General features: G+C 41.5%; 1 protein-coding gene across 3 annotated transcripts; it reads left to right on the top strand.

Moving 5' to 3' along the window:
- Window positions 1-3: 3 nt before the first annotated feature.
- rubcn (rubicon autophagy regulator) lies at window positions 4-24,368 on the top strand. 3 transcript variants are annotated; one of them, XM_085247389.1, is made up of 22 exons: window positions 4-427; window positions 2,295-2,448; window positions 4,055-4,138; window positions 6,004-6,163; window positions 6,267-6,373; window positions 6,597-6,822; window positions 7,600-8,022; window positions 8,649-8,696; window positions 9,589-9,684; window positions 11,425-11,540; window positions 11,727-11,922; window positions 12,839-12,946; window positions 14,238-14,312; window positions 16,795-16,855; window positions 17,837-17,969; window positions 18,046-18,191; window positions 18,517-18,581; window positions 18,677-18,915; window positions 19,217-19,278; window positions 19,370-19,523; window positions 19,659-19,752; window positions 22,596-24,368. In XM_085247389.1, the coding sequence occupies exons 1-22, from the start codon at window positions 390-392 to the stop codon at window positions 22,730-22,732; spliced, it is 2,922 nt and encodes a 973-aa protein (XP_085103515.1). In that variant the 5' UTR covers window positions 4-389; the 3' UTR covers window positions 22,733-24,368. The 3 variants fall into 3 exon arrangements, with proteins under 3 accessions (XP_085103515.1, XP_085103517.1, XP_085103516.1); XM_085247391.1 differs by lacking the exon at window positions 14,238-14,312 and having other exon boundaries at window positions 5-427; XM_085247390.1 differs by lacking the exon at window positions 8,649-8,696 and having other exon boundaries at window positions 6-427.
- The last annotated feature ends 266 nt before the right edge of the window (window positions 24,369-24,634 follow it).

Below are 24,634 nucleotides of genomic sequence, written 5' to 3'. Positions count from 1 at the left end.
AAAGCTCTTTCCTCACCCGCCGCCTAAAAGCCATAACTCTTTATAAACTTATTTATAAAACACAACTGAGCCTTTTATTTTCAAATTATTTGCAAGTTACTGAGGGCGGTATTATCTGGTGTTATTTTAAAGTAAGCACTGTTACGTTAAATAGTGGGCAGAGCTACGCAGAACACCACCGCCCACTGATGATTGTAGCAGGTCATGCGGCCTCCTCTGTTTTGATCCACGGCTTTGACAGACAGGGTAGAGATGGCGGAAGACTTTAAGTCCGGGTGACTCTTTCAAGCAACTCTGCTACTGCGATACATCTCTATTGTACCTAACAGGACGGGATATTCTCCGAGAAGCTGGCGGCTTTGTACGGCACTCGGTTCCTCCCTGAGGACATGGAGATCAGGGCAGAGGGAGAATCTGAGGAGCGCAGGTGAGTGACAGGTTAGGCAGCGTTGGTATACGGCTAACACCCATGGTTTCATAAACAAGGCAACTAAAGAGTTATGTCACTGGTTACCTGTGATCTTTGTTTAAAAAGATGACCAGCAGTGAACGCATTTAAGCTGAGTCAACTGTAAAAAAATGCGAGCCTAAGTAGGTTTGAACACTAGTGAAGAACTAATACCAGTATTACCCGTTAAGCTAGGCTAGGCTAACCTGACATGCCAAGGTTTGACAGGCTGGAGCTAATGGCTCTATCCCAAAGGTCTCCTGGTTTATTATTTACTGTGTTGTAAAAAAAATATGGCGTTGTTAGACTGCACATTTAGAAGATGACGGAAAGGCTTGTATTCGTTAGCGTTATTAGAGCTGTTAGCTGTCATACAGTGAGATGGTGCTAACAGCTAAACTGACCACATAAAGTACCTGTTGTCTAATAAGATTAAAATATGGGTTATATCAGCAAACTAAGCAGGTGGTTATTTTTATGAAGGTTTACTGAAGATCAGCAGAATTACTGACAGTGCAAGTACTGGAAGACTTTTGGGAAGTTCAAGGATTTCCAAGTGTTTTCCCTAGCAGATTAGAAGGATACATGTTTGCCGATCCTCTTAGTTTGCACAGCCCGGGGTTTCTCGTACATGAACACGCACAGATAAGAGTGGAAGGTAATCCTTAAAACCTCAATCTCTCCGAGTCTAGAGGAATTTTACCCCTGGATGTGGAGGGGCTAATTACATAACTTTACCCCTCTCACAGATGCACCACGCTCCGCAGTATGTGCAGAATGCTCGCTAACCTCCGGCCTCGTCCCCCTTACACTCCTGTGTTACACATATTATGTGATTTGATTAGTTGGCTCTGTGTCTTAACTCGTGATGCTGCTGCTGCTCAGAAATTCTGCTGATGCCTAAGAAAAGACCTTGTGCTCACTGTTGTGCTTCTTCCAGGTTTTATTGACTTTTCTAGCTGGCCGTTCTACTTTCACACACCGTCTCTGCCTGAGATACTGTTTTTGATCTATTAGGAAAATAAATTGTTGTGTTTGTCTTTGGCCATGTCAGCCTAGATCAAAGAACTCTTTAGTCTGGTTTCACAGCCTTACAACACATAATCTTCTCTATTTTGTTGCAGTTGTGTTTTTATATTATCTACTGGATTTATTTAACACCATGGAGCACATGTCCAGTTAAGTTCTCCTATAATCAAGGAGTTCACCCTCAGTTGTTAACGTGAAGGTTTCTTTGTTTAATTTTTTTCATTTGTGTGCTGCTGGTGAAGTCTGACTTGCTGAGCTGAGGGGGAATGAGGAAGTCCTGTGAGCCAGCAATTTATGGCTCTTGGGGAGTGTCTAATATCTAGTATCTGACTTTTTTTTTTTCTTTCTTCCACTGCTGACTGTATCCTAAAGATAAGGGTTGACTCAGTACTCAGTGGGTACATGTCAATGACTGAATTTGTTTTGCAGTATACTTCATGAAGGTACTTGTAGAATTCAAGTGGGCTCTCACTAGGTTCAAGACCTGCCTTTTATTTACATTTGTACACAAAATATTGATGTTCATGATAGAACGTCATGAACATCAATAATGGGTTCAAACGTACTGACCTTTCCTGATAGGCAGACTCTTGGCTATCGGGAAAAGTCAACATGTTCATGTTGGGATGTAATCACACTGCTCACACATTCAGTAATCCTCAGCATTTCCAATAAGTCATTGAATTTCTGATTGTTTCTGAGAAAAGAATTTTGGTCTAGATGATTAATGGATTAATCAGCTGCATTGCCAACACCAGAACCTCTGTACCTCCTCCCTCTTTGTTAAATGTCTTCTTGCTTCCCTGTTACCTTCCAGAAAGGAGCACTGGAAGCTGCTGTCCAGCCTGAAGACCACAGTGGAGGGCCTCTTGTCCACCAACAACCCTAACGTGTGGTCGCGGTATGGTGGCTTGCAGCGGCTGCACAAGGACATGAACAACATCCTCAGCCATGGACTGAGGAATGAGCAGGTCAGCACACGAAGCCCATATCGATCTCAACAACAAACCTTTTTTTTTGTTTTAACAGAACAAGGATGGCATTTACTAAAATAACACCAGCATATTCGCATGCTTGGGGGAAAATAAAGAATGCTGATTTTGCTAGATACGTCCTGTGTGTTTTGTATCTTATTTCCCGTGCTGTGTCTGTGCCATCTGATTCTGGTATGAAGACAAAAACACTTTGTGTTGCACTGAAGGTGCATTTACCCTGATCAACTGTATCAACACAGCATGCCTGATGAGGTTTTGGTGCATGCATGTATTGAGACTTGGGATGTTTATGTGAGTGATATTGACAGAAGTGCTGTGTTTGTATTGAAAAACCTGTTCTGATCTGACAGATACTCTCCATATCATGGTAATGGGAGTACCTGCTTTGGAAACAACCTGCCCTCATATTAAATTAAAAACAAAAGTGAAACACAAATGTGAACTAAACCGGAAAAAAATAAAACCATAATAAATCTGGCTGGGATGGAAGCGTGTGATTTTTATCAGGTGGTTTACAGTCATGTGGGGGAAAAAAGTTTTCACAGGACTGTGCAGTCTTGTGAAATCTAAATACACCCTTACGTCCGTGAATTAGGAGGATAAGACGCAGGAAAGTGCAAATGTATTTTATTAACAGATCATCAGGAAGGGTGAGGACCTCCTGTAGAAGCAAATGTTTTGGTGGTTTGATCGTCAGTTAGCATGTTATGTGCTAAATGATGGTATAATGGGGGGGGGAAAAAACAACAGAACAGGTTTGGCTTGTTTGACAGCGTTACCAGGGGAAGACTCTTCTCTCTAAAATGAACATGGCAACAGCGCTTAGGCTTGCAAAACCACATCTGAACAAATCATAAGACTTCTGGAACAATGTCCTTTGGACAGATGAGAGCACTTTGGAGAGTTTTGTCCATAGTGCACAGCCTCATGTCTGGTGAAAATCAAACACAGTATACCAGTGCAAACACCTCATACCAGCTGTCAAGAACTGTAGTTGAGAAGTGATGATTTGGGCTTATTTTGCAGCCACATAAATTGGGACATCTTGCAGTTGTTAAACTCTTCTGCATATCAAAGTATTTTTGAGTCAAATGTGAAGCCGTTGGTCCGACAGTTAAAGCCTGGTCAAAATTATATAATGCAGCATGAAAATAATCCCAAGCACAACAGAATGGCTGAAAACAAAAAGAATCACAGTAGTGCAGCCGCCCAGTCAAAGTCCAGATCTCAGCCTGATTGAAATGCTGTGGTGGAGCCGTGAGAGCTGTGTATAAACAAATGCCCGCAAATGAACTGAAGTGGTGTTGTAGAGAAGCTGCTCCACAGCAATGTGAGAGACTAATAAATTTAACAGAAAATCATAACTTATTGTTACTAAGGGCGATTCTGTAAACTACCAATTCACCAAAACTTTCTTTTTAACTAACTGGATGAATATATATATTTTTTTCAGTTGCCCTTCTAAAATTTAAGGAAAATATGATATGAAACACAACTCTCGTTCTTCATAATGACTTGCTGTATTGGTTGAAGCTGATACTTTTGAAACTGGGTCATACACGCCTTTGGCCTTGTGTTGCAGGTGTACTACAAGCAGAGAAACTATTGGCCGTTTGTTTGGTGTGTTCGCTACATCAGCCCACAACTCGCCTCCCACGTTGAACAGGTATGCCCAGCCATGTTAAAGCTGGGATGTAACTTTTTTTTTCTTAATCTTTCCTGACACATAAATATTTCTACTAGACTTTCTGTGCATGATTCAATTTCTTTCTTATTCGAAACTGTGATACAGACTCTTAATACATCCTCTGGCTGAAACAAGCTGCTTTAGCGCTCACCCACTTTAAGCCGGCTTTCTTCTGATTGGCTGGCCTTTACAGAGATTTGGAACAGCAGTTCAAAAATAAAAAAAATTAAAAAGCATCTTTATTTAATCAAACACTGCAAGTTTTTTGTTTTTATATTGTGATTTACATTTTTTTTTCCCCTAAATAATGTGGCAAAATACAGTATACACTCTTTTGGCTCTGGTTCTCCTTAACTAAATAATTAATAGTTGCTGTTTAGCAGTGTTTGAGAAAAATATGCTACTGTGATTTAATGCTAAGTGTGGTTTATTTACGCTACATTGGTTGCTAATGCGGTTTTCATTTCTAAATCAGTTTCTTTCTTCGTTTCTCTCGCTTCGTTTCCTACTTCTGAGTCATCTTGTTCAAAGCTTTAAACACTGTCTGGTGTTGTTGTTGTTGTTTTTTTTATTTTTTTATTATTAGTTTACTGTAAATGTGAAACCTGTAAAAAGAGCTAATGTTTCAGTTCTCCAATCCTTGTTCACAGCTACCAGGGATGCACACATGCATGTTTATATCTTTTATGTTGTTGCTGTTGCTGTGTGTTTTAGTTTTGAAAGTATAGCAAGTTTCCTGAGAGAGCTGCAAAAGCAAAGAGTAAGCAATTACATAATTTAGGCTCAGAAGAGGCATTTGTTTACTACAAACCAAACACATCTTTAGTGTGAAGGTTGCATTTAAGAAAATGACACTGTTGGATTTGGAGGATTTATCTTTTCTGGAGGAAAAATGATAGTTTACTTTTTTTTTTTTTTTTTTTTTTTTTTTAACCTGTAATGTGCTCTTGTCCCATCAAGCCTGAAGCGCTAGATTTGCTGGAACTGCCTCCCTTTTGTGGAAAATCCCCATAAAGTGATGTTAGAATGTGTTTGAGAAAAATAACACGGGCCTTATAATAAATTTCTTGAAAAATCCCCCCCAAACTCACATGATCTGATGGCCTGGGTAGAGCCACTACACTTGCTTAGATTGCTGACTTTTTGCTTCCTAGTTTGTTGTGGAAAACGGTCTGCCTTTAACCCCAGTCCTGTCTGTCAGGAGGTAATGGAGTTGTATAACAGCAAATGGACTTGGAGTAATCTAGTTATCCTCATTATTCCCCTGGTGTTACAGACCAGCAGGGCTCACTCGGGCATAATGCAATCACCATGTGATGATTGTTGTTCATATCTGAGCCGCCGTCCTCTAGTTTTGTGCTGCTTTTTATCATCTGACATTCCACTTGTTTTTCTCTCTTTTCAAGCCTGGTGTCTATTTCTGTCTCTTCTTCCTAAACCCTCTTCGTAGCTTTAGACCAACTGGTGGGAAACACTTATGGGGAATGTTTGCAGGAAAACTCAAAAGAGGAGCAGTTAGGTTGACTCAGTGTTGGCTTAATGTTTCTTTTAACAATAGAAACTAGTTTGAAATATATAGAAGAAGATCTGGGTAGGTGTTAGAAACAATTAACTGCCAAGGATGAACTCCAAAGCCAAAGCCAGCACCACCTGCTGAATGGTCACAAAAACAAAATCCAGTTAAGGAAATGTTTATGGCCTCATCAGCCGAATATTTTTTTTTTTTTTTTTTTGGTTTACAAGTTTGATCACATAATTAGAGATGGAAATGTGCTTTTACAGACATATAAAAGTTTTAGCCTGTGTCAACACTTTCCCATCTGCTGTTCTCTGTCCATCCTCAGTTCAGGCACCTGGAGCCGGTGCTAAGCACTGGGATGAAGAGTGCTGGTGAAAGCTACAAGGCTGAGCGTTGGCTGCTTCACAGCTTACAGGTTCACATGCTGTCATCGCAGCTCCGACCTTTGCTCAAGCATCTGGGACACATGCGTAAATACTACAATGGTGAGCCACGTTAATAACAGCCCAGGTTGATATACTTGTATTAGAGATTGCTGTGGTGTATAAGTTGTGTTAACTTTGTTTTCCCCCCTCTCTCGTCTTTCAGATGATGCTTTTCTGCTGAGCGAGCCTCATGTGACCGCCATGTTCCAGTGCCTGGAAGCTGTGGAGCAGAATAATCCCAAACTGCTCGCCCAAGTAGACACTGTTGGGGTGGGTTTTCTGACATCTTTGCACATATCACCTGTATTCATGAAAAGGTCACTTGTGCAAATGTTTTTCATCGCTGTTTCACTCAAGTTTGACCAGACTGTAAATACATCATTCAGTTTTTAACCATCACCCATCTTTGATGAGTGGTGTCAAAGTGATTTAATTTTTCAAAGAAAAGAAACTCCTTTTACTTTTATTAAAAATCTTTCTTTCCGCTGCCCAGCTGTCCCCTCTGAAGGGCCCACCTTGCCTGGGACTACTGAAGAGCCAGAGTCTGTGTGTCTTGCCCGGATCTGGTGGGGCTTGGAGAAACGCCGACAAGGCTCCCAGTAGAGAATCTCTAAGCCGCAGACTCACCACCTCCAACTGCTCTCTGCGAGAAGCAGTCGCCACCAGCCAAAACTCTGCAAGCACTACAGCAGCTGGATCCTCAAACAGCAACAGCACAAGTGAGAAAAGAGGCTGGGTTGTGGATTTATTTTTTCTTATACTTAAAGTGTCTTGATGCATGCTCAATCATCCAGGTAAGTAAATCTCCAAAAGTTGATTCTGTTCATCTGGACGTCGCGTTCTCATTGGGAGAAACGTTTCGTCACTCATCCAAGTGACTTCTTCAGTCTCAGCTGACTGCAGATTTCAATCTTATAAACAGTACATTTGCATAATGACTGAAACCAGCCCAGTGAAGGAACAATGGGCTGGGAGGTCAGTTCCTTCATCATAATTATGCAAATTCTCATGACCATTGATCAAGAACCGTTGATCAATGGCCATGAGTATCATTCACAGAGAGTTGGGGAATGTCCCCTCTCGGGTGGATTTGTGGCAAGGCGCTATGAATACACTACAGTTTGTATGTGAATAGGCAGGCTGAGTTAACCGTACAGAGGCCTGATTGTTTGTTGGCAAAGCCAATTGGTGAAGAATGTGTTAATGCAGTTGGCGAAGTCAGTGTCCTGAGCTGAATGTGCTCACTGAAATGGACAAGGGTGGTTAAAAAATAGCTTAAGTGGATTTAAAATCTCTGCAGCGTGTCACCATTTTTAGACAGTCGGTTTGTATAAACAAAAACAGACATGCGCGATACTTATATGTATGTAAATACTTACATACGCAAGCCCTTGTGGGGCAGAAAATTCTGGGAGTAAAATTTGAATATGTGAAAAACCAAAAACCCATAAGCAAAATCTGAGTACAAATCTTAATCTGTCCCATTTGTCTTGCAGACACTACCTCTCAAACCAGCAGCCTGGAATCTGAATGGGTGGTTGTCACCAGTCCGGGGGAGAACGCACGAGGTGCGACACCCCCACCTGGCTCAGCGTCCATCCCTTCAATCTCATTAACGGACACAAACTCCTTCCTTCAGCCCGAGGCTGACGAGTACGGTGGCGGCGGTGACTCTGACGATGGTCCAGAGTATTTGGCCATCGGTAACCTCGGGCAACGCAACGATCGACGCAATTCCCAAAGCTCCACCCACAGCAGCGAGCGGGGGGGGAACACGGACCAATCCCTGCAGCGTTCTACTACACAGGCCCCGCAGAGGCGTTCATCTTTTTCAGAGGGCCAGAAGGGGCCGGGGAGGGGGCTCAAAGGACACACTCGATCATTCTCTGACACGGGGGTCAATCAGAAACTCAGGAATGGTGAGTAGGAGATTTCAAGAGTTTCCGTTTGGAAGGGATTGTTTTATTTATTTAAATTACAGTGTATAGCAATTTTCTGTTTAATTAAGGAGCCTCTCTTTCCCATGAGAAACATTTAAAGATAAACTTGTACTTCAAAATTGATTGTAATACTTCCTAAAGTGGTGAACTTCAGCTTCAGCTGGTAGCCAGTTCACTTCTTGCTTAGTTACTTTGTGTTGCATGTTCATAGATCACAATGTGGCCTGTAGTACTTGTGGTATTTATTTGTAATTGTCTGGCGTGTTTCTCTGGAGCGAGTTTGTAAATTTCTCATGAGTTTAGGTCATTTTCAGAATTAAACTAACCCTAATTTTACTGTAAGTAGCAGAAATGTACCTGACTAATGCAGTTAAGGGTGAGGTTAAGCTGTAGTTCTACCTGCGTAGTATGTGTGTTTTTTCACAGCTCTCTGATATGCGGTTAAGCCGTGTTCTCGCACGCTTCCTGTCTGAGGTTTTAAAGCTTTCACCCAGTTAATATCGGCTCCGTTTGCTCAGACTGTTTCCCCTTTCTTGGCTTGAATTAATCATCTCTTCTTCTGCTCTGTCCTTGTCTTATCTCTCCCTTCTACTGTTTGCACAAAGGAGGGGGCCACAGAAAAATCACCATAATAATAGAGGACCCGGTAGCAGGTTGGCGGTGCAGTTTCACTGTACTCCATCACATGACTTCTCATCTCCCCTCCGCTTTTTAAAAAAAAAAAAAGTTCTTTGTGTGCATGGTGAAGAACTCCATCCCTCTTATTTTCCACTCTTGTCTTCAGCCCATCATTTGTGTTTTGGATTTTTCTTCTTATTTGTTTATTTAAACCAAATCAGATTGGTGTGAAGAAGTCACTTTATCACTTTGCTTTCTTTTGTTCTGGGACTCTATTACAATTCACACCTTGGCTCATGTGACCCTTACGACTCGCATGACAATGAGGTGGCTCAATGACTCTCAAAATTGTCAGTGTTACAGCCCCATTAGAGGTTAAATACCTGGGAGTGTCCCGTCTATTTGAGAACCCAAAAAGCAACATTGCCTTTAACTGAAGTGTGATGGGGGTGACCGGCGACCATAAAGGTTCCCTAAGACTACGTGTCAGTATTGTATTCAAAGAATCATGTAGTCTTGTCTTTTCTTCTGATGTTTTGAAGTTTTAATATAAATTCTGGAGCTCACAGAGAGGAAGATTCCCAATGCAAAACATAACTTTAATGCAGTATTGTTTACATTTGCAAAGCAATGACAATGTAAACAATACTGTAAGTTTGTGGTCTTTAAGTAAAAGTGGGTCACTGAGTGATATAGACTACCTCTGTTTCACTCTGCAGTTAGGCTGGTTGGCACTCAAAGCCACATTTGTTTCAGTGTAGCCATACACTACACAATAGCCTTAGACGTCATTGTCCAACACAAAGCATTTAACCAGCTGCTTTTCCTGCACTCAAGCATGTTTGCATCCATTTCTCTTAAAAGAATACTGTAATGAGGTGAAGGATGTATTAACACACATCCTTTTTTTGTGTGTGTGTCTCTCAGAATCAGCAGGCGAGGACTGCTGCATGAAAGACTACAGCCCGTTCTCACCTCAGCACAGTGATACCAGCACATCCAGTTCTCTTTACATGGAGTCTTGTGAGTTTTCTGTGTGAATACTGACACGCATATGTCAGCTGACGTCTTGATGAGTTTTGTTTATTCAAAATGCAATTAGGTCATTAAATAGAGATCGACAGACCACGCGACTTTCGCGTATTGCATTGTAGGTACGAATGGCAGCAAAATCAAAACACTGCATCAGGCGCTAGCATTTCCAGCACCGGTAATCGTTCATTCTGCGGTTTTAATCCCTGCTTGCATTTTATTTGCCCCCAAAACAGTTGCGTACAAAACGAAGGCGAACACAGCAGGTCCGTACAAAGACAGACTTGATGAAAAGGCAAAAAAAAAAAGTACGAGGAAAAAATCAAAGGAGTGAAAGGGTCAGACCATACAAGCATACAGAGTGCGCTAAAGACGTTGGCGTGCTGCCCAACTTTCATCACACTCATATTTAGAATTATATGGTCCTAAGTGTGAGTGCATACACTCACGAAATGTTTAGTAACTTCAGATCCCTGCAACAAGCCCAGGTCCAGTTTATTTTGGTGTGTCTATTTTCTGATTTGGACTATTTCATTTTACAGCTGTCGTTAAAATTTTTCCATTTTCTCCTGTGCAGGCCAACGCAATTTATTTGTCTTTTCAGGTTGTAGTTTTACACAACATTTTCAGATCCAATAGAAATAAAATAAGTTTTTCATAATTCATTCAATTTATTGTCTTTATTTATAACTGGCATTATTGTTTCATTCTATTATAGATTCTTACAAGAAAGAGGCAAATCCATTATGCTTTATTAGCTGCTTCGGTGAAAAACAAATCAACAATGCAAAAAAACAAAACAAAAGAACCACAAAACATTTCAAAACAACATACTGGAAAACAGTTATTCATCACTTGATTGCTTCAATACAACCCTTGGGCACATATATGTCGGACTTTTCGTGGCTGTTTTGATCTCGCTCTCCCTCTTAACCGATCAAATCTCGCTGTGGTAGCAGCTTTAAACTCAGTATGACCCAGGTCGATAGAGGGTGCCCAGTCTGGACCGCAGCATTTTGTAGGCTGGTTTTCCTGCAAAACACAACAAACATTAGCAGGCAAAGCCACAGTGAACAAAGCAGCAAAGCGCAACGAATTCAGTTCAAATCCATATAAGACTTATTTGTAACCCACATCAACAATTATGTTATGATAAATTACGTGTTAACTACAACAAAAGATTTACCTTTGTGGAAATGCTTGGAGCAGACTAACATGTGAGCTGGAACGTTAGATTTGGTCTTGGAATAGCTGTAATCCAGGCCATCCGTCGCCTCTTCGTGACTTCGGAAACATGACTTGAACAATTTTTCTTCCGCGAAGGAATCCGATAAAAAACGATCTCTTTACCCGTCGGCTTCCCGTGACTGTCATGTGACCGCCTATGGCAGTTAATAATACAACAGCTTCTTGCCATTCTTTGTGTCTCAGTTTATCTCTGTGTGACTGTTGTCTTGTAATAGCTCGCGCGTGCTGCCTCTTGTACCTACAATCCTTTGCGGTTTTACCCCGGAAATGACGTCACATTTTCGATCTCTATTGTCCAATATTATGTAAAATGGATAAAAGTAAATCTGTCTTGACCAACACCCAATTAAAGTGTTTCTTCTGGCAGCCAAAAATCAGAACCTTTTGATTTGTAGGCAACATTATGGCACTAAAATCCCAGTGCAGTGTGTAAATGTCTGTTTTTATGGCTTTGTGTTTCTGTGTATGCTTTGTTTACTTCAGATGGGTCCCAGTCCAGCAGTACCTCAGAAGGGATGTTCAGGAGGCCGTCAGAGGGGCAGAGCCTCATCAGCTACCTGTCAGAGCAGGACTTTGGCAGCTGTGCAGACCTTGAGAAGGTCAGGGCTTAATTCATTGCAAATGTAAATTGAATCTCAGTGCAAACATAATTGAAATGGAGAAAAATGTAGAAATTATGGGTGAAGATATGATGATAGTTACAACCAAATTTCCCCTTGTGGGACAATTAAATTATTATTCTATTCTATTATATTCTCCTTTTTAATTACCTCTGTGTGCTGCAGGAAAATGCCCATTTCAGCATCTCCGAGTCGCTTATTGCTGCCATCGAGCTGATGAAGTACAACATGCGGCGCCAAGAGGAGGGCGAGGAGGAAGGAGACAGTGACAACGAGATTCAGCAGCTGAAGCAGAAGATTCGCCTGCGAAGGCAGCAGATCAGACGCAGCCGTCTGCCGCCATCAGCAAACTCCCAACACGGTGTGCAAACATCAGTTACATGAAATCCTTTTGTCATCTGTACACAGACACAGTACTTCCTTCATGTGATTCTAGGTCTCTCAGTAGAGAGAGAGCTTTTTAGTTGTCAATCTTCAAAAACAATGTGTCTGTTTAATTAAAGTAGCTTTCACTGATGCACAGATCTTTAAAACAAGTATCAGCTTTTAATAGATCCTCACATTTAAATCAGACAGTAAGAACCTGCTTTTTTCACTTGAGGAACATTTCTAAACTTAGATCCATCGTGTCAACAAGTGAACTCGAGATGATCATACATGCTCTTGTCTCTACTAGACTTGACTGCTGTAACAGCCTGTTTACTTATCTAAACAAGAAAGGGCTAGCTCGTCTACAGGTTGTTCAAAACTCTGCAGCGAGGCTACTGACCAGCTCGAACAAGGGAGCTCATATGACCCCTGTTTTAAAGAGCATTACAGGGACCCCCCCCCCCATATTGCTGATTAGATTCATACACATACTTCCACTCGTAACCTGAGGTCATCAAACCAAAACCTTTTAGTGGTCTCCCACACTCGTTTTAAAACCCGAGGGGACCGATCTTTCCAAGCTGTTGCACCCAGACTGGAATGCACTTCCCCTATTTCTACGGTGTTTGGACTCAGTGGAGACCTTCAAAAAGCAGCTAAAGACATTTTTATTTCAAAAAGCTTTTAATTAGACCAGGGTTTTTATGATGTATTTATGACTGTATTGTGTTTTTGTAAAGCACTTTGTGACACATGTATGTGAAAGGTGCTATATATATAAATAAACTTTACTTACTTACTTACACATACAGATGGACCACAGAAATACTGGAGAAACCATTTATGATTTTTTTTTTAATTTTTTTATTGCACGTGTTGTTTATTTCTGTGTCCTTTCTTCTGTGCAGCTTTTCACTCCACTGACAGTGGAGGCTCCAGGAGGAGCTCTCAGGACTCCTACCAGGGCCTGTCTGACTCGGGCTCAGCGGAGGAGGTGGAGGAGTGTGAACTGCGAGGTAGAGAGGGAATGAGGGAACACTGGGGTGGGGTGGGGGGCTAAATAATCAAATATATATATTTTGGAATAATTATTAGTTTTATTCCTAGATTTTATAATTCATCATTGATTCGATTAATTCACTTTCTGGTCATAATTCATAACCTCTTCATCAGCCTGTCTGCTCACCAAGCATGTCACATTTCACCGAAGACCCTAAATATGAATGTCTGAGTGCAGAGTTCACATAATACTAGCTATTTCTGCTGTTGCCATTTATATATAGCTGTTAAAGTCATGTGATCACACACGCTAAGTATTTGTATAGTCATACTCATTTTGAAAGGCGTAGCTATTCTAGGAGGTCTGTCATATTTCTCATGCTACAAACAACCGTAGTCTATGAATTGCTTTGATTCTGCTAATAAGGGTTGTGGTTTTTCTCGTGTCTTGGTGGGTTTTATGTATGAATGTATATACATGTATTTAACTGTACTTGGAAATGAACATCTTTGGGATTTCTGCTAACAGTAGGGCTGTCCTGTAACATTTAACTAAATGTTAACAGAGGATAATTGGTTTGGTTGGTTGTTAGGGGGAAAAAGAAACTTTGACCCAAAAGTTCTCAGGAAGTTACAATCATGGACAGATGCTGTGAAGCTGATATTTAGTCATTCATCTGTCGACCTGATATCATTTACAACTCGTCTTTACTTCAGTCCTTTAGCACTGGTGCTTGTTACAGACTCTCTTTACTGGTTGTTGCAATACATTCAGATGTATTCCTGCTTTTGCAATAATGAAGCAGCAGTTTTATTTGTTGTTGTTTTTTATTGTGTGGTGTTACTGGTAACATTCTTACCTAGAACTAAAATATTTTACTGTTTCCTCAGTATATGAACTCAACAGCCATTTAATTCAATATACCTGTTAAAGTACTTATTAATTAAAACATTAAGCTGGTTGTAATACTGTGTTCAAGTTCAAACCAAGCATCAGAAGGGAAGAAAGGTGTTTAGGAGAAACTGCTAACTTGTTATCTTTACACATAACCATGTGTGGGGTTTACTGAAACTGGTCTAAAAAGGAGAAAATATCCAGTGCGTGGCTATTCTCCAGGTTAAGAAGCCTTGTTGATACGAGAGGTCAGAGGAGAAGATTGGAGTAAAATCATTTCATGTGTTTTCACCCTTGTACCTGCATGACTTCCACATATACATGCTCCTCTGGATGCGGCAGCGCAGGGTGGCACTGACACACTCTGTGGAGTGTAAAAATGTATGCATGTGGTGACAGTTTGTGTCTCTCAGATGGCTGTGAGGGTCAGTCCCTGTTGGCGATGTCTCAGAACGGCCTCTCCCTGTCACTCGCCTCCCTCTTCTCAGGTATCTGCGGGCTGGAGTGGTGGGCGTGGCTCCACAGCTACTTACAGGCAGTTTACTGTGGCTGTGCTCCTCTGAGAGGAAGCTGGTGGTTCTACTCCAAACTGAAAAACCTTCTTTCATTAATCGCTCTAACTGTGCTGGATGTGGGTCCTGCATAATTGCCGTGCTAGTTAGTGTTTTGGTTTCATAGTAATACTTTTTTTTTTTTTTTTTTTTAAAAACAACTTCCATTTCACTCAGCTCTCACCACTAATTTTTATACTATTGTGCATATAAGGTTTTGCAATATCTTTTATAGTTTTTAAGTATTTAATTGAGAGCTATGCAAGCTGTGCACCAAAGGCATTAAAAATTGATGATACATTTCTGGGTTTAATTTACAACCGAATTACAAAAAAGTTGGAATCTGTGTAAAATGTATATTAAAGAGAACGTACAGATTTGTCTTATTTACAAAAGAACTTTGCCAACATGTCAAATGTTTAAACTGACATTATGTAACATTTTAAGCTCATTTAAAATTTTACTGGAGCATAGCATCCCTTCATTATTTCACAATAGCTGCTCTCCAGTCCTCAGTTGTCTTTGTTGTACTTTTTATTTAGTTTTTCGTTTGTTTCATTGTGCTCCAAGATCTGGACTGCAGACAGGCCAGTTCAGAACATGGAGTCTGCAACATTCAAGGTGTTCTCTGACAAACATGTCATCCTGATAGGAGCATGTGCTGCTCTAAAACCCGTATATACCTTTCAGGTCTGATGGCTGATGTACAAGCTGCTAATTCCATAGGCAATAATGTACTCGCATACCATTGTTTGAAGTGAGTGCTGATAACACGCTGGATGGTCTCCATCTTGTGTTTGTTCATGTGGACAAAATAGGTTAGAAACACTTAGGCTTCAGCCTTTTGTTTCTTGTGTCCAAACTTTTTTTGAGATGTTGCTGCCATCAAATCAAAACAAGTTAATATTTATGAATAACCACTCTTAGCAGTGGCAACATGTAGTTTCCTTCCATAACTAAAAACCAAACACAGTTAAGATGCTATCGGCTCAGTCTCATACTCACTCAGTTATTTTATTTCCCTTGTGTCCAGTATCTAATCTCTTTACAAGAACTTGTCAGTTTGGAGATGAGCCACCTGCCTCCTCACCTCAGTGAAACTGTGCTCTTGCCTTTTTGTGTTAGTGCTTGTTGCTCAATGCTCCGGGGTTTTGGTGGTGCAGGAAGACGAATGTGCCTGTACCTGTCGGGGTTTAAAGAGGCTCTCGGGAGGAGACGAGGGAGTTAACCAGTTGCATCATGTGGCTGTTGTACATTTGAGGTTATCACGTATTCATCCATCCATCCATTCATTCATCCCAGTCATTATTCATTACTTCCAACATGTGTCCAATGACCATCTGGTGTTGTCACACATGCGTCCTTCCACCACGTGTTCATATTTAAAGAAGTTAGCTCAGTAACCAGAATGGTGCTAGGATTATTCCTGATAAGGTACACTTCAGGAGGAATAACAAAGAAGCGGTTATCTCTTAGGGGGATTTCATTTAGACATCACAGCTTTAATTTTCTCGTAGCATTTTCCTGAAAATGCACCGTTTAAAGGGAAGGCAAAGAAATTGGCTAACACCACTGACTACAATATCCCAACAAATCTAACAGCTTTCTAACTGTGCTGTAATTGCAACTCACTCCTCTGAACACAGACTGATCAAAAAGATCAATTGTCAGAGCTTCTATGCACACATGATTTACGTTGTGCCACTAATTGAAAATTGCACATTCACACGATGATTTTTAATCATCTCGAGCAATCAGAACAAATGCAACCGTTCAGACCTTTGTATCTGTAGGTCTTGAGTTTGCTTAGTAGAAGCTATTCATAACACACATAATCAAAAGATTTTTAAAATCCATCTTATCTGTTCTGCACCAACTTTAATTGCCTGCAATCCTGAAATTTTGGCTGTAACCTGCACTCATATGAGCAAACAGGAATGTTGATCCTGAAAGAAACTGGTAAATCCATGCAGGCGGTCTCCTGTTCTGCCAAACCTGTGCTGCTTTTGTCTTTGCTCGCTAGTTTCTTTTCTTTCTTTTTTTTAAGAACACGTTTTAGTGATGATATTGAGACTGTTTAGCTTTCACTGCATGTTTTCTGCTTAAGTGAATTTAAAATTAGCTTGAATTAGAAGAGAAGAGATGGTGTGGGGTTTTGTTTTTTTTTTTTTTTTTTTTTGTCAAATTTATCTTTCTCGATTTGTTTCACTTTTTAATCTTCAACCTCTTTGATTAATTTTTTATTATTATTTGTTTTTAACTCTGCTTTGCTGTAGCAAATAGTGGCAACAAACCAAAGAAACACCATCCACTCGCCAGTTGCTTGCAAGCCTTTGGAAGCCCTCTCTTAAAAATGAGTCCTGTTACTGTTTGTTTTCACTCGGCCAAATCTCCTTTAACGTTTTGCTGTGTCTTCTAGATGCAGACATAAAGCACAGTGTAAGCTCCAGCGGCAGATCTTTTCTCAGCTCAGATTCATTGTAAGTAAATTTTTCTCATTTCTCTTTACATCATAATTTTGTCAGTTTTACTTTAAAAACTGGCTCAGTACCTCACTAAGGAACAGCCCTCTGGCTCGACAAATCATGGAAGCTCCACTACCACATCGTCGTTCTAGACAGACCAATCACTGCAAGGACAGAGGGTCTCCTGACCCCCTTTATAATAGCCACTGGCCCAACCACAGGCATTTTCAAATAGCCCTTTTCCTCTAGTACTTACTGGGGGCAGCTCAGCTCGACTCGACTCGGTTTTTCAGGTTTTCTGTTAGGTGGCAGTACCTGATACCAGGTACCTTTTTTATTACCTACTGAGCCAGGGTTCCAAACAATCTAAAGCAATTGGAAAATTTGACATCAACAGACTGCATGCCACCAATTTGACACTCAGTGGCGTCACTTGATGAGTCATGAGCGTCTCCACAGAAACCTGGCAACGAGGGAAATGACTACCCACAAAACTCTATGGTTCCCGTGGCTGACAAAGTGCCGTACACTGAGTAGCAGGTATACCGTCACCTCAATGTCCTCCATTGTTGTGGTGTTCATGTCGCATGCAAATGACGTCACTGGACTTTCAGCTGGATTGCTGTATCAAGCTCGTGTACATTGGATGGTACTCAGGTCACTTTTTCATTACAACTAAGTCAAGTTGAGCCAAGTAGGTGCTAGGTGAAATAGGCCAAAAGTATTTCCTCTACGTGCCCATGCCCCATTGCTCTTACTGTTATTGTCATACTAATAACTTACTGATAATACACAAGGACCTATTTGGAGTTGAAGACCAGAGTTGAAGTCACTTAAACAAAACAAAACAAAGCGTGCTTTAGGTTTCCTACACTCCATTGACTTCATTTAGTTAGTTTAATCAATCAGTTGAATTCCAAATTTGAACATTAAAATGAATCAAGTTGTGGATTTTACTGTCCCTTTTTTAAAAATGTCTTGCTTTCCTGTGTGTAGCACCCCCTCCTTCCTCCAGTCTAACTCAGCTGAGTCAGTAGCCATGGGTTTACTCAGGCAGTTTGAGGGCATGCAGCTTCCTGCAGCTTCTGAGCTCGACTGGCTGGTCCCAGAACAGGATGCCCCTCAGAAGGTACATATCCCTGCCGCTTGCAGTTTTCCAAACATGGCACTGAACATTGTACTCAACTGATCATGCTGTCTCCCAGTTGTTGCCTATCCCAGACTCTCTGCCGATCTCTCCTGATGACGGCGAGCACGCAGACATCTACAAGTTAAGGATTCGGGTCAGAGGTAACCTCGAGTGGGCGCCGCCGCGACCACAGATCATCTTCAACATTCATCCTGCACCCAAGTGAGTCCACATCATATGCATCTTCATCTTTGTGAAAATAAATTAAAAAAAATAAATAAATGTATGTATGAAAAATAAATAAAAGCATACTACAGGGATTAAAGTGGATACAGTAGGTGGAGAAGAGGAGTCTAAATTAGGGTTCTGTTAGCACCAATGAACTTAATTTATATTTTTCAGGAATAATAGTGATGACTGTGGGCTCTTTCACAGAAAATTTAAAGATATGCTTATATTTATTAATCATTTCAGACATGCAGTAATCAAGTAAGAGACACAACTGTTTGCAGTTTGCATTTTTTTTTAACTTATTGTTGTCTTTCAGGAGGAAGATAATTGTGGCTAAACAGAACTACCGCTGTGCTGGCTGTGGCACCCGCATTGACCCAGGTATAACCAGCAACAACATAAAAGCTAAAGGAATTGTTCTGCGTGCACATCCTTACCTTACCTCCCTGTGTTTTTGTTGCCTGTCCCTGCCTCAGACTACATTAAGCGGCTACGTTACTGTGAATACATCGGCCGGTACTTCTGCCAGTGCTGTCATGAAAACTCTCAGGCTGTGGTTCCCGGCCGGGTGCTGAGGAAGTGGGACTTCAGCAAATACTATGTCAGCAACTTTGCCCGGGACCTGCTGAGCAAGATTTCTGGAGATCCGCTTTTCAACCTCAACGATATCAACAGCGAGCTGTACAAGAAAAACAAATCTCTGGAGACTGTTCGAGTGAGTTCAGAGGCAGCAGTGACATTATCATGTTCAGACTAACATCACCAACATGCAATATCATTAAGAAAGAGTGTTGGAAAATAATTCACACTCTGTCTTTATCTTATATCCTGTATTTGAATTTATTTTTGCAAGTGCTTCAATGAATTACTGCACATACTTCTGATTTTCCTGGAAAATATAAAGAGATGATGGTTGACTTGAGACTTTTGCATCATACAGTAACACAGCCTTACAAGTCATGTTTATTTTTCTCATGCACAGTGAAGTAAACATAATTTTCTAATGTGGTATTCAGGTTTTGAGGATGCAGCTTTTTCACATGAAAAATCTCTTCAAGACGTGTCGCCTCGCTAAAGAGTAAGAGATCTCTGCTTTCTCGTAGTCCACGATCATTTCACAAAGCTTGGTAACAAACTTAATTCGAGGTTGTGTGTGTCTCTCTCCTCAGCTTGTTGGACAAGTTCGACAGCCTGCCGGGTCACCTGACAGAGGACTTTCACCTCTTCTCCCTCAACGACCTCACTGCTGTGCGCAACGGGGAACTGGGTTCCCGAATGAAAGAGCTGCTGAAACTTGGTACCATGCACGTAGCCGGCTGTGTGGTAAGATGAGAGTCAGGTTCCTCTATAGATTAAAATGGGCTTTTGGACAATAACATCAACAAATACAATGCTTTTTGTTTTTTTTCGTGTTAATCTAAAATTTCCTTATTTCCTTTCCCCTCATCTTATCCTCAGCTGTGCCAAGCAAAAGGCTTTATTTGCGAGTTCTGCGGGAACGACAAAGACATCATCTTCCCTTTCCACCTGAGCAAGTGCCAGCGTTGCGAAGGTGAGCCCTCTCTGCTGGTGGCAGGCCTGGGTGGTGCAAGGCCCTCCTCCCGCCTCTTCGTTCAGTTTACCTGGCCAGATTGGAAGATCCCCAAGCCTCGTAGCCTGGCAAAGGCCCTCGCGATGGGCATGAAAGAGGGGGTGGGTGGGGAGGAGGATTTAGGGATGGGAGTAGATGAGGAGGTGAGGAGTGGAGAGCAAAAGGTGCGACAAGCATCAAGAGACACAGCACAAGTGAGACATGAGAAAGGGGGACTATTTCAAGGTTTTACTGCTGGAAAACTGGTTAAAGCTTTTTCCCGAAATAAGCTTAATGAGGAGGAGCAGGTAATGACAAGAGGGGGGGATTTGGGGAGGAAGGAACAGATGGCGCATGATGACAACGGAAGCGTTGGTCAGCACGGTGGGGTGGAGAGCAGTGAGGGGGAACAGAGCAAGGAAAAGGAGGACAGACATACAAGAAAGGAAAAAATGAACTTCTTGAAGGTTTTTCAGATGGACAGATTAAAGAAAAGCATCTTAAAAGCAGACAAAAGGGACAGCGACAGAGAAATAGGCAGCAGCGTGGAAAGTTTAAATGAAATTGGAAAAGAGGGGAAGGGAGGTGGCAAGGCATCAGTGCTAGGAAGTCGAGTCAAAGGTTCTTCAAAAACAGACGTGGAGGATGAGCGGAAACCAGAAGTGAAAGAGGAAGACAGAAATGAAGAGTTTAAAAAAAGATCCTCAGAGGAAGCACGGGGAACGGCAGACGAAAAGAAAGATGGGGCCCAAGCTGGGAGAACGGGGAAAACTGAATCTGTGGCTGACAAACATCCCGTTATGAGGCTAGAATCTCATCAGCTGACAACTGTTGTCTCCAGAGGGAGAAGCGAGGAGAAGGAGGAGAGTAGTGGAAGTGGGGAAAGTGATGGAGGAAGAGGAAGAAACCCTGGGGAGGAAGGCCAAGAAGAATCAGGAATTGTGACGCGGAGTAACTGGAGAAATCATAAAACTCGCAAAGGCAGGAAAATAACCAGAGGCAGGAAGATGAGGGAAGGCATGGAGGAAAAATAAGACAAGAGGGGAGAACACAAAGAGACGCGACATAGATCATGATGCAGGGGGAGGTGGAGGACACGAGTAAGGAGGGCTGTGTCCTGGGATCACAAAGGATTAGGAAACCTGAGTAAACCTGGAATCAGCTCACAGCAAACAGTTTAATTTCATACATTTGCTGGATTAAAACTAGCTCCTGTTTGTCCAGAACAAGCGATGGATTTCTGGTTGCAGTTAACCAAAGGCCTCACGGTTATTTATCCTTTGAATAAGACTATCGAGCAGTTATTGTACAGTGATTTAATTTTGTCTACCCTTGAGGTACATGTTTTTTTACAGTGTTCAGTCTTGATATTTAAAATGTTACTACCCCAAACGCACATTTTTGGCAGTTAACACTTGTGTAGCTGTGCATTAATGTTTACCAAAACCAGAAAGTCTTACAGAAACCAAGTTGGACAATCCTTATTGCCAAGAGTATGATGATGATGATTATATTGATACCACTCTTATATTTGCCTGTTAAAGGTAAAACAACGGCCTATAAACGTCTCTAAACTTTGCAGATGCACGAGTTGGGCCTCACGTGTTTACATCCAGTGTTAAATATGTAGTTTTAACTTTACTTTGCAGACATAAGAGTGGTGTTCTCTAACTGCACAGGACAGGCTGAACTGTCCCTTTAGGTGTTGTAATATGTCTTGTGTGTTAAATTATTATTAGATGTTGTAGTCGTACCTTCATATTTCAGCCATCTTTTTCCCTTTACAGTTGGTTTTTGTCACTGAGGTCTGGTGTGTTTCTGTAGTTACGGTGCTGGTGGAGGGGCGATGTTTTTGGGCGGGGTTTTTTTGCGGTGGATCTCTTTCGGCTGAGGTTGTGGAGGTGCTGGCGCTCTACGTTCCCATCTTTCTCTCTGAGCTCTGAGCTGCTTCCGTGTTGTTGGTGTGTGTCACTGTGAAAGAGACGCTGCTCCTTGTAGTTGCTGCTTTTATTCTTCTTAAGAGCTTTTCTGGGAACGGGTGGCAACTGTACTACAGTGGTGCGTCGCTCTGAAACGTTTACATCTCTGCATGCTTCGTTTCGGTGGGTGTTTGTGTTTGTCTGAGTCGTTTTCTCGCACGTGTTCCACCTGAGCTGGTGATTTCATTCCCTTTGTTCGTGTGTGATGTCGGCTGAAGAAGAGTCAAGTAAATCTGGACTCTGCTGTTGTTGTTGCTACGCTGCCTCGCCTGTCTGTGTTTTTAAACCCTTTTCTTTTAGTATTTAGGCTTTTGTCGAAGGAACTACTTTAACGTGCGGAGGTGACGACATGGATGTGAATGTGTAATTTATGCTTTTTAGTAGCTTCTGCTTCTGATTGCTATTATTTAAGCTGGTTTTTATTTTATGTCCTCATAAAATAAACATTGTTTTTGAATTTGAGTTGCCTGTTTTTTCATGAGTCCATCATCAACAGAAAAAAAAGAGATCCCCGTTAGAGCATCGTATGGGAATGAGGCTGAGTAATGAAACGGGACATGTCTGGACAAGTTTCCTTGTGCTGAGCTTATCCCGGGATATGACTTGCCTGACATACCTGCTCCTTGTGGCTTTCTGCCTTTTTCTTCTGCGGCTTTTATACCTTCCCCGCTCCACCCATCGTCCCTCAGCTCTAATTGTGATTGGCTGCTGTTTGTGCAGTCCAAACATGAAACTAGTTAAACTGGTTTACACTGCGCAGGTGTTGCTTTCTTGTTAAGATGACACACAAGCTCAGTTAAACTGGCTTTCTTTTTAAAAAAATGTTTTCTCTCCGCTTTTTTTCAGACTGCCACGCGTGTTACCACCGCACCTGCTTCCGCACAGGTAAAGACTGTCCTCGCTGCCAGCGGCTGGCAGACCGGAGAGAGAGGATGGCACGCAAAAACATGGAGGAGCAAGAAGATGAGGGAGGCGGGCCTTAAAGCTGGCAACAGGGGAACCTCAGAGAAAGAGGAGGAGGAGAAGCACAACACGACGATGATTGTAGTGGCTGACCATCTCCCGTTCTGTTCCAGCCTTTGTAACCCGGCGAGACGGCCTTTGCAAACAGCTGATTGCCTCACATGCAGGTTTTACTACATCAGGGCAGCCGCATCACTCAGAAAGAGCACCAAGGCTGGTGTTGATTTTTTCCTATGAATCTCTTTTAGACATGCACTTTACTCTAAGAATGCGTCCTGCTAGAATGGTAGTGATTTTTAGAAATCAGCTCCCTGATTTGGCAATTGGATTAGATTTGTCTGTCCTTTGCTGATGACTTTATTTAAATTTCCTTGTAAATATGAACTGAATATTCTTGCCAGCATCTCCGTATGGTAGTGCTTCTGTTGCTCCAAAGGGAGTTTTACAACAGGGCACCTTTCTTGCTTCAGCTGTGCTGAATCATTCCTGAATTAATAAAATCGCTCCGTGTGTGTGAATGAGAAAACGTGCTGCCTTACACAGATGTTTGATGCTCTTATGTTGTAGTTTCATGTGTGAAAACAGCCAAAGATTCTCGACCTGTCAGAAAGTCCCCATTTTTCACTTTTAAATCTTTAAATTGGGATTTCAAAACGTTAGATTTGAAGAGCTGATCAGTTTCCCAGTTAAGACGGTGTATTTAAATAACCCAGGAGTGCTCTCTTCCTCGCTCCTTACTGTCCTGTTTTTAGCTATTTTACACACATTTGTGTGGCTCTTGGACAAAGCTGCATTCAAAAACACTGGACATTAGAGGAGGTGTTTCAAATCAGCATTGAGTTTTTTTTTTGTTTTGTTTTTTTTAAAGAATTGTGCTGCTGCTTTGTGTGCATTTGGTTACTGGAGAGAGGTGTGTTGTGAGTGTGGGTGCTTGTGTTTATTTGCGCACACGTCTACCTGCTGTGCGTGTAGCCCAACTGGCACACGGCTGCTCGTTGTAGGTTTTGGAATATTGGAGAAGGTTTGGTTAATTGCACTGATCCCATGTTTTTGTTGGAGGGGCCGATGGTGGGACATCACTCTTTGAGTTTTTAGATGTGTCAGGAACATGAACCCTGATCTTGAACGGTCTTAAAAGTTCCTGCCGGTTGAGTTTCTCAACATTGTGAAGATGCACAAGGTAGAAGAGACCATTATCACTTCTTGGGCTAAATTTAGTTTTTTCTTCCAGCAGTTTGAAAGTGTAAACACGACGGTTCACTGTTTGAACACGGAGTTGTGTGCGAAAGCAATTTTTCCAATGGGACTGCTAGCTTGGAGTCTCCTTTAACTGTTTAAACTGACCGTAAGGTTCTGACCACGTATGAGCGTGCTGTTATCACCTGTAGCAGATGATTAATTTCAGTAGTTGAACCAAAAAATATCTTTACAATTCTGATCGTTTTATTTTGATGACTTTTTTTGCAAACCCAGTATTGCACAGAGGAATAGAAATGTCTGATTATTGGCTCTGTTGTGAGCTGAATTGATCACATTTGTAGTCCTGAAGTCCTTTGATAGACTGGATAAAACTCCAGTGTATGTATCCCATCTGTAGATTTGAGTTGTTGAGGTTTTGGGCACATAAGGATAAAATATCTTTATTTAAAACTGCCAGAGACTGATTTTTGAATTTTGAGATGCTTTTTAGAAGAAACACTGAACAAAGTGACTGCTGAGCTCTACTGACAAACCTCCATTTAGATGATTATTACTATTGGTTTTGTTGCCTTTAACATGGACGAGCGAAGGAGCCTTACAGTGCACTACAGATCCAAATGTATGCTATTAAAAAAGTTAATTATTATGATTAATATTGTGTGTTCATTTGCTTTGGTTCTGTAATCATGTTAATAATAAATGACTGGCTAGACTGTTAATAA

Source organism: Mchenga conophoros, linkage group LG15, assembly GCF_057382185.1.
Source record: "Mchenga conophoros isolate Kocher_MC1m ecotype Shallow Benthic linkage group LG15, M_conophoros_male_GT1.1, whole genome shotgun sequence".
Classification (NCBI taxonomy): domain Eukaryota; kingdom Metazoa; phylum Chordata; class Actinopteri; order Cichliformes; family Cichlidae; genus Mchenga; species Mchenga conophoros.
This window is presented reverse-complemented; position numbering and strand designations above follow the sequence as displayed.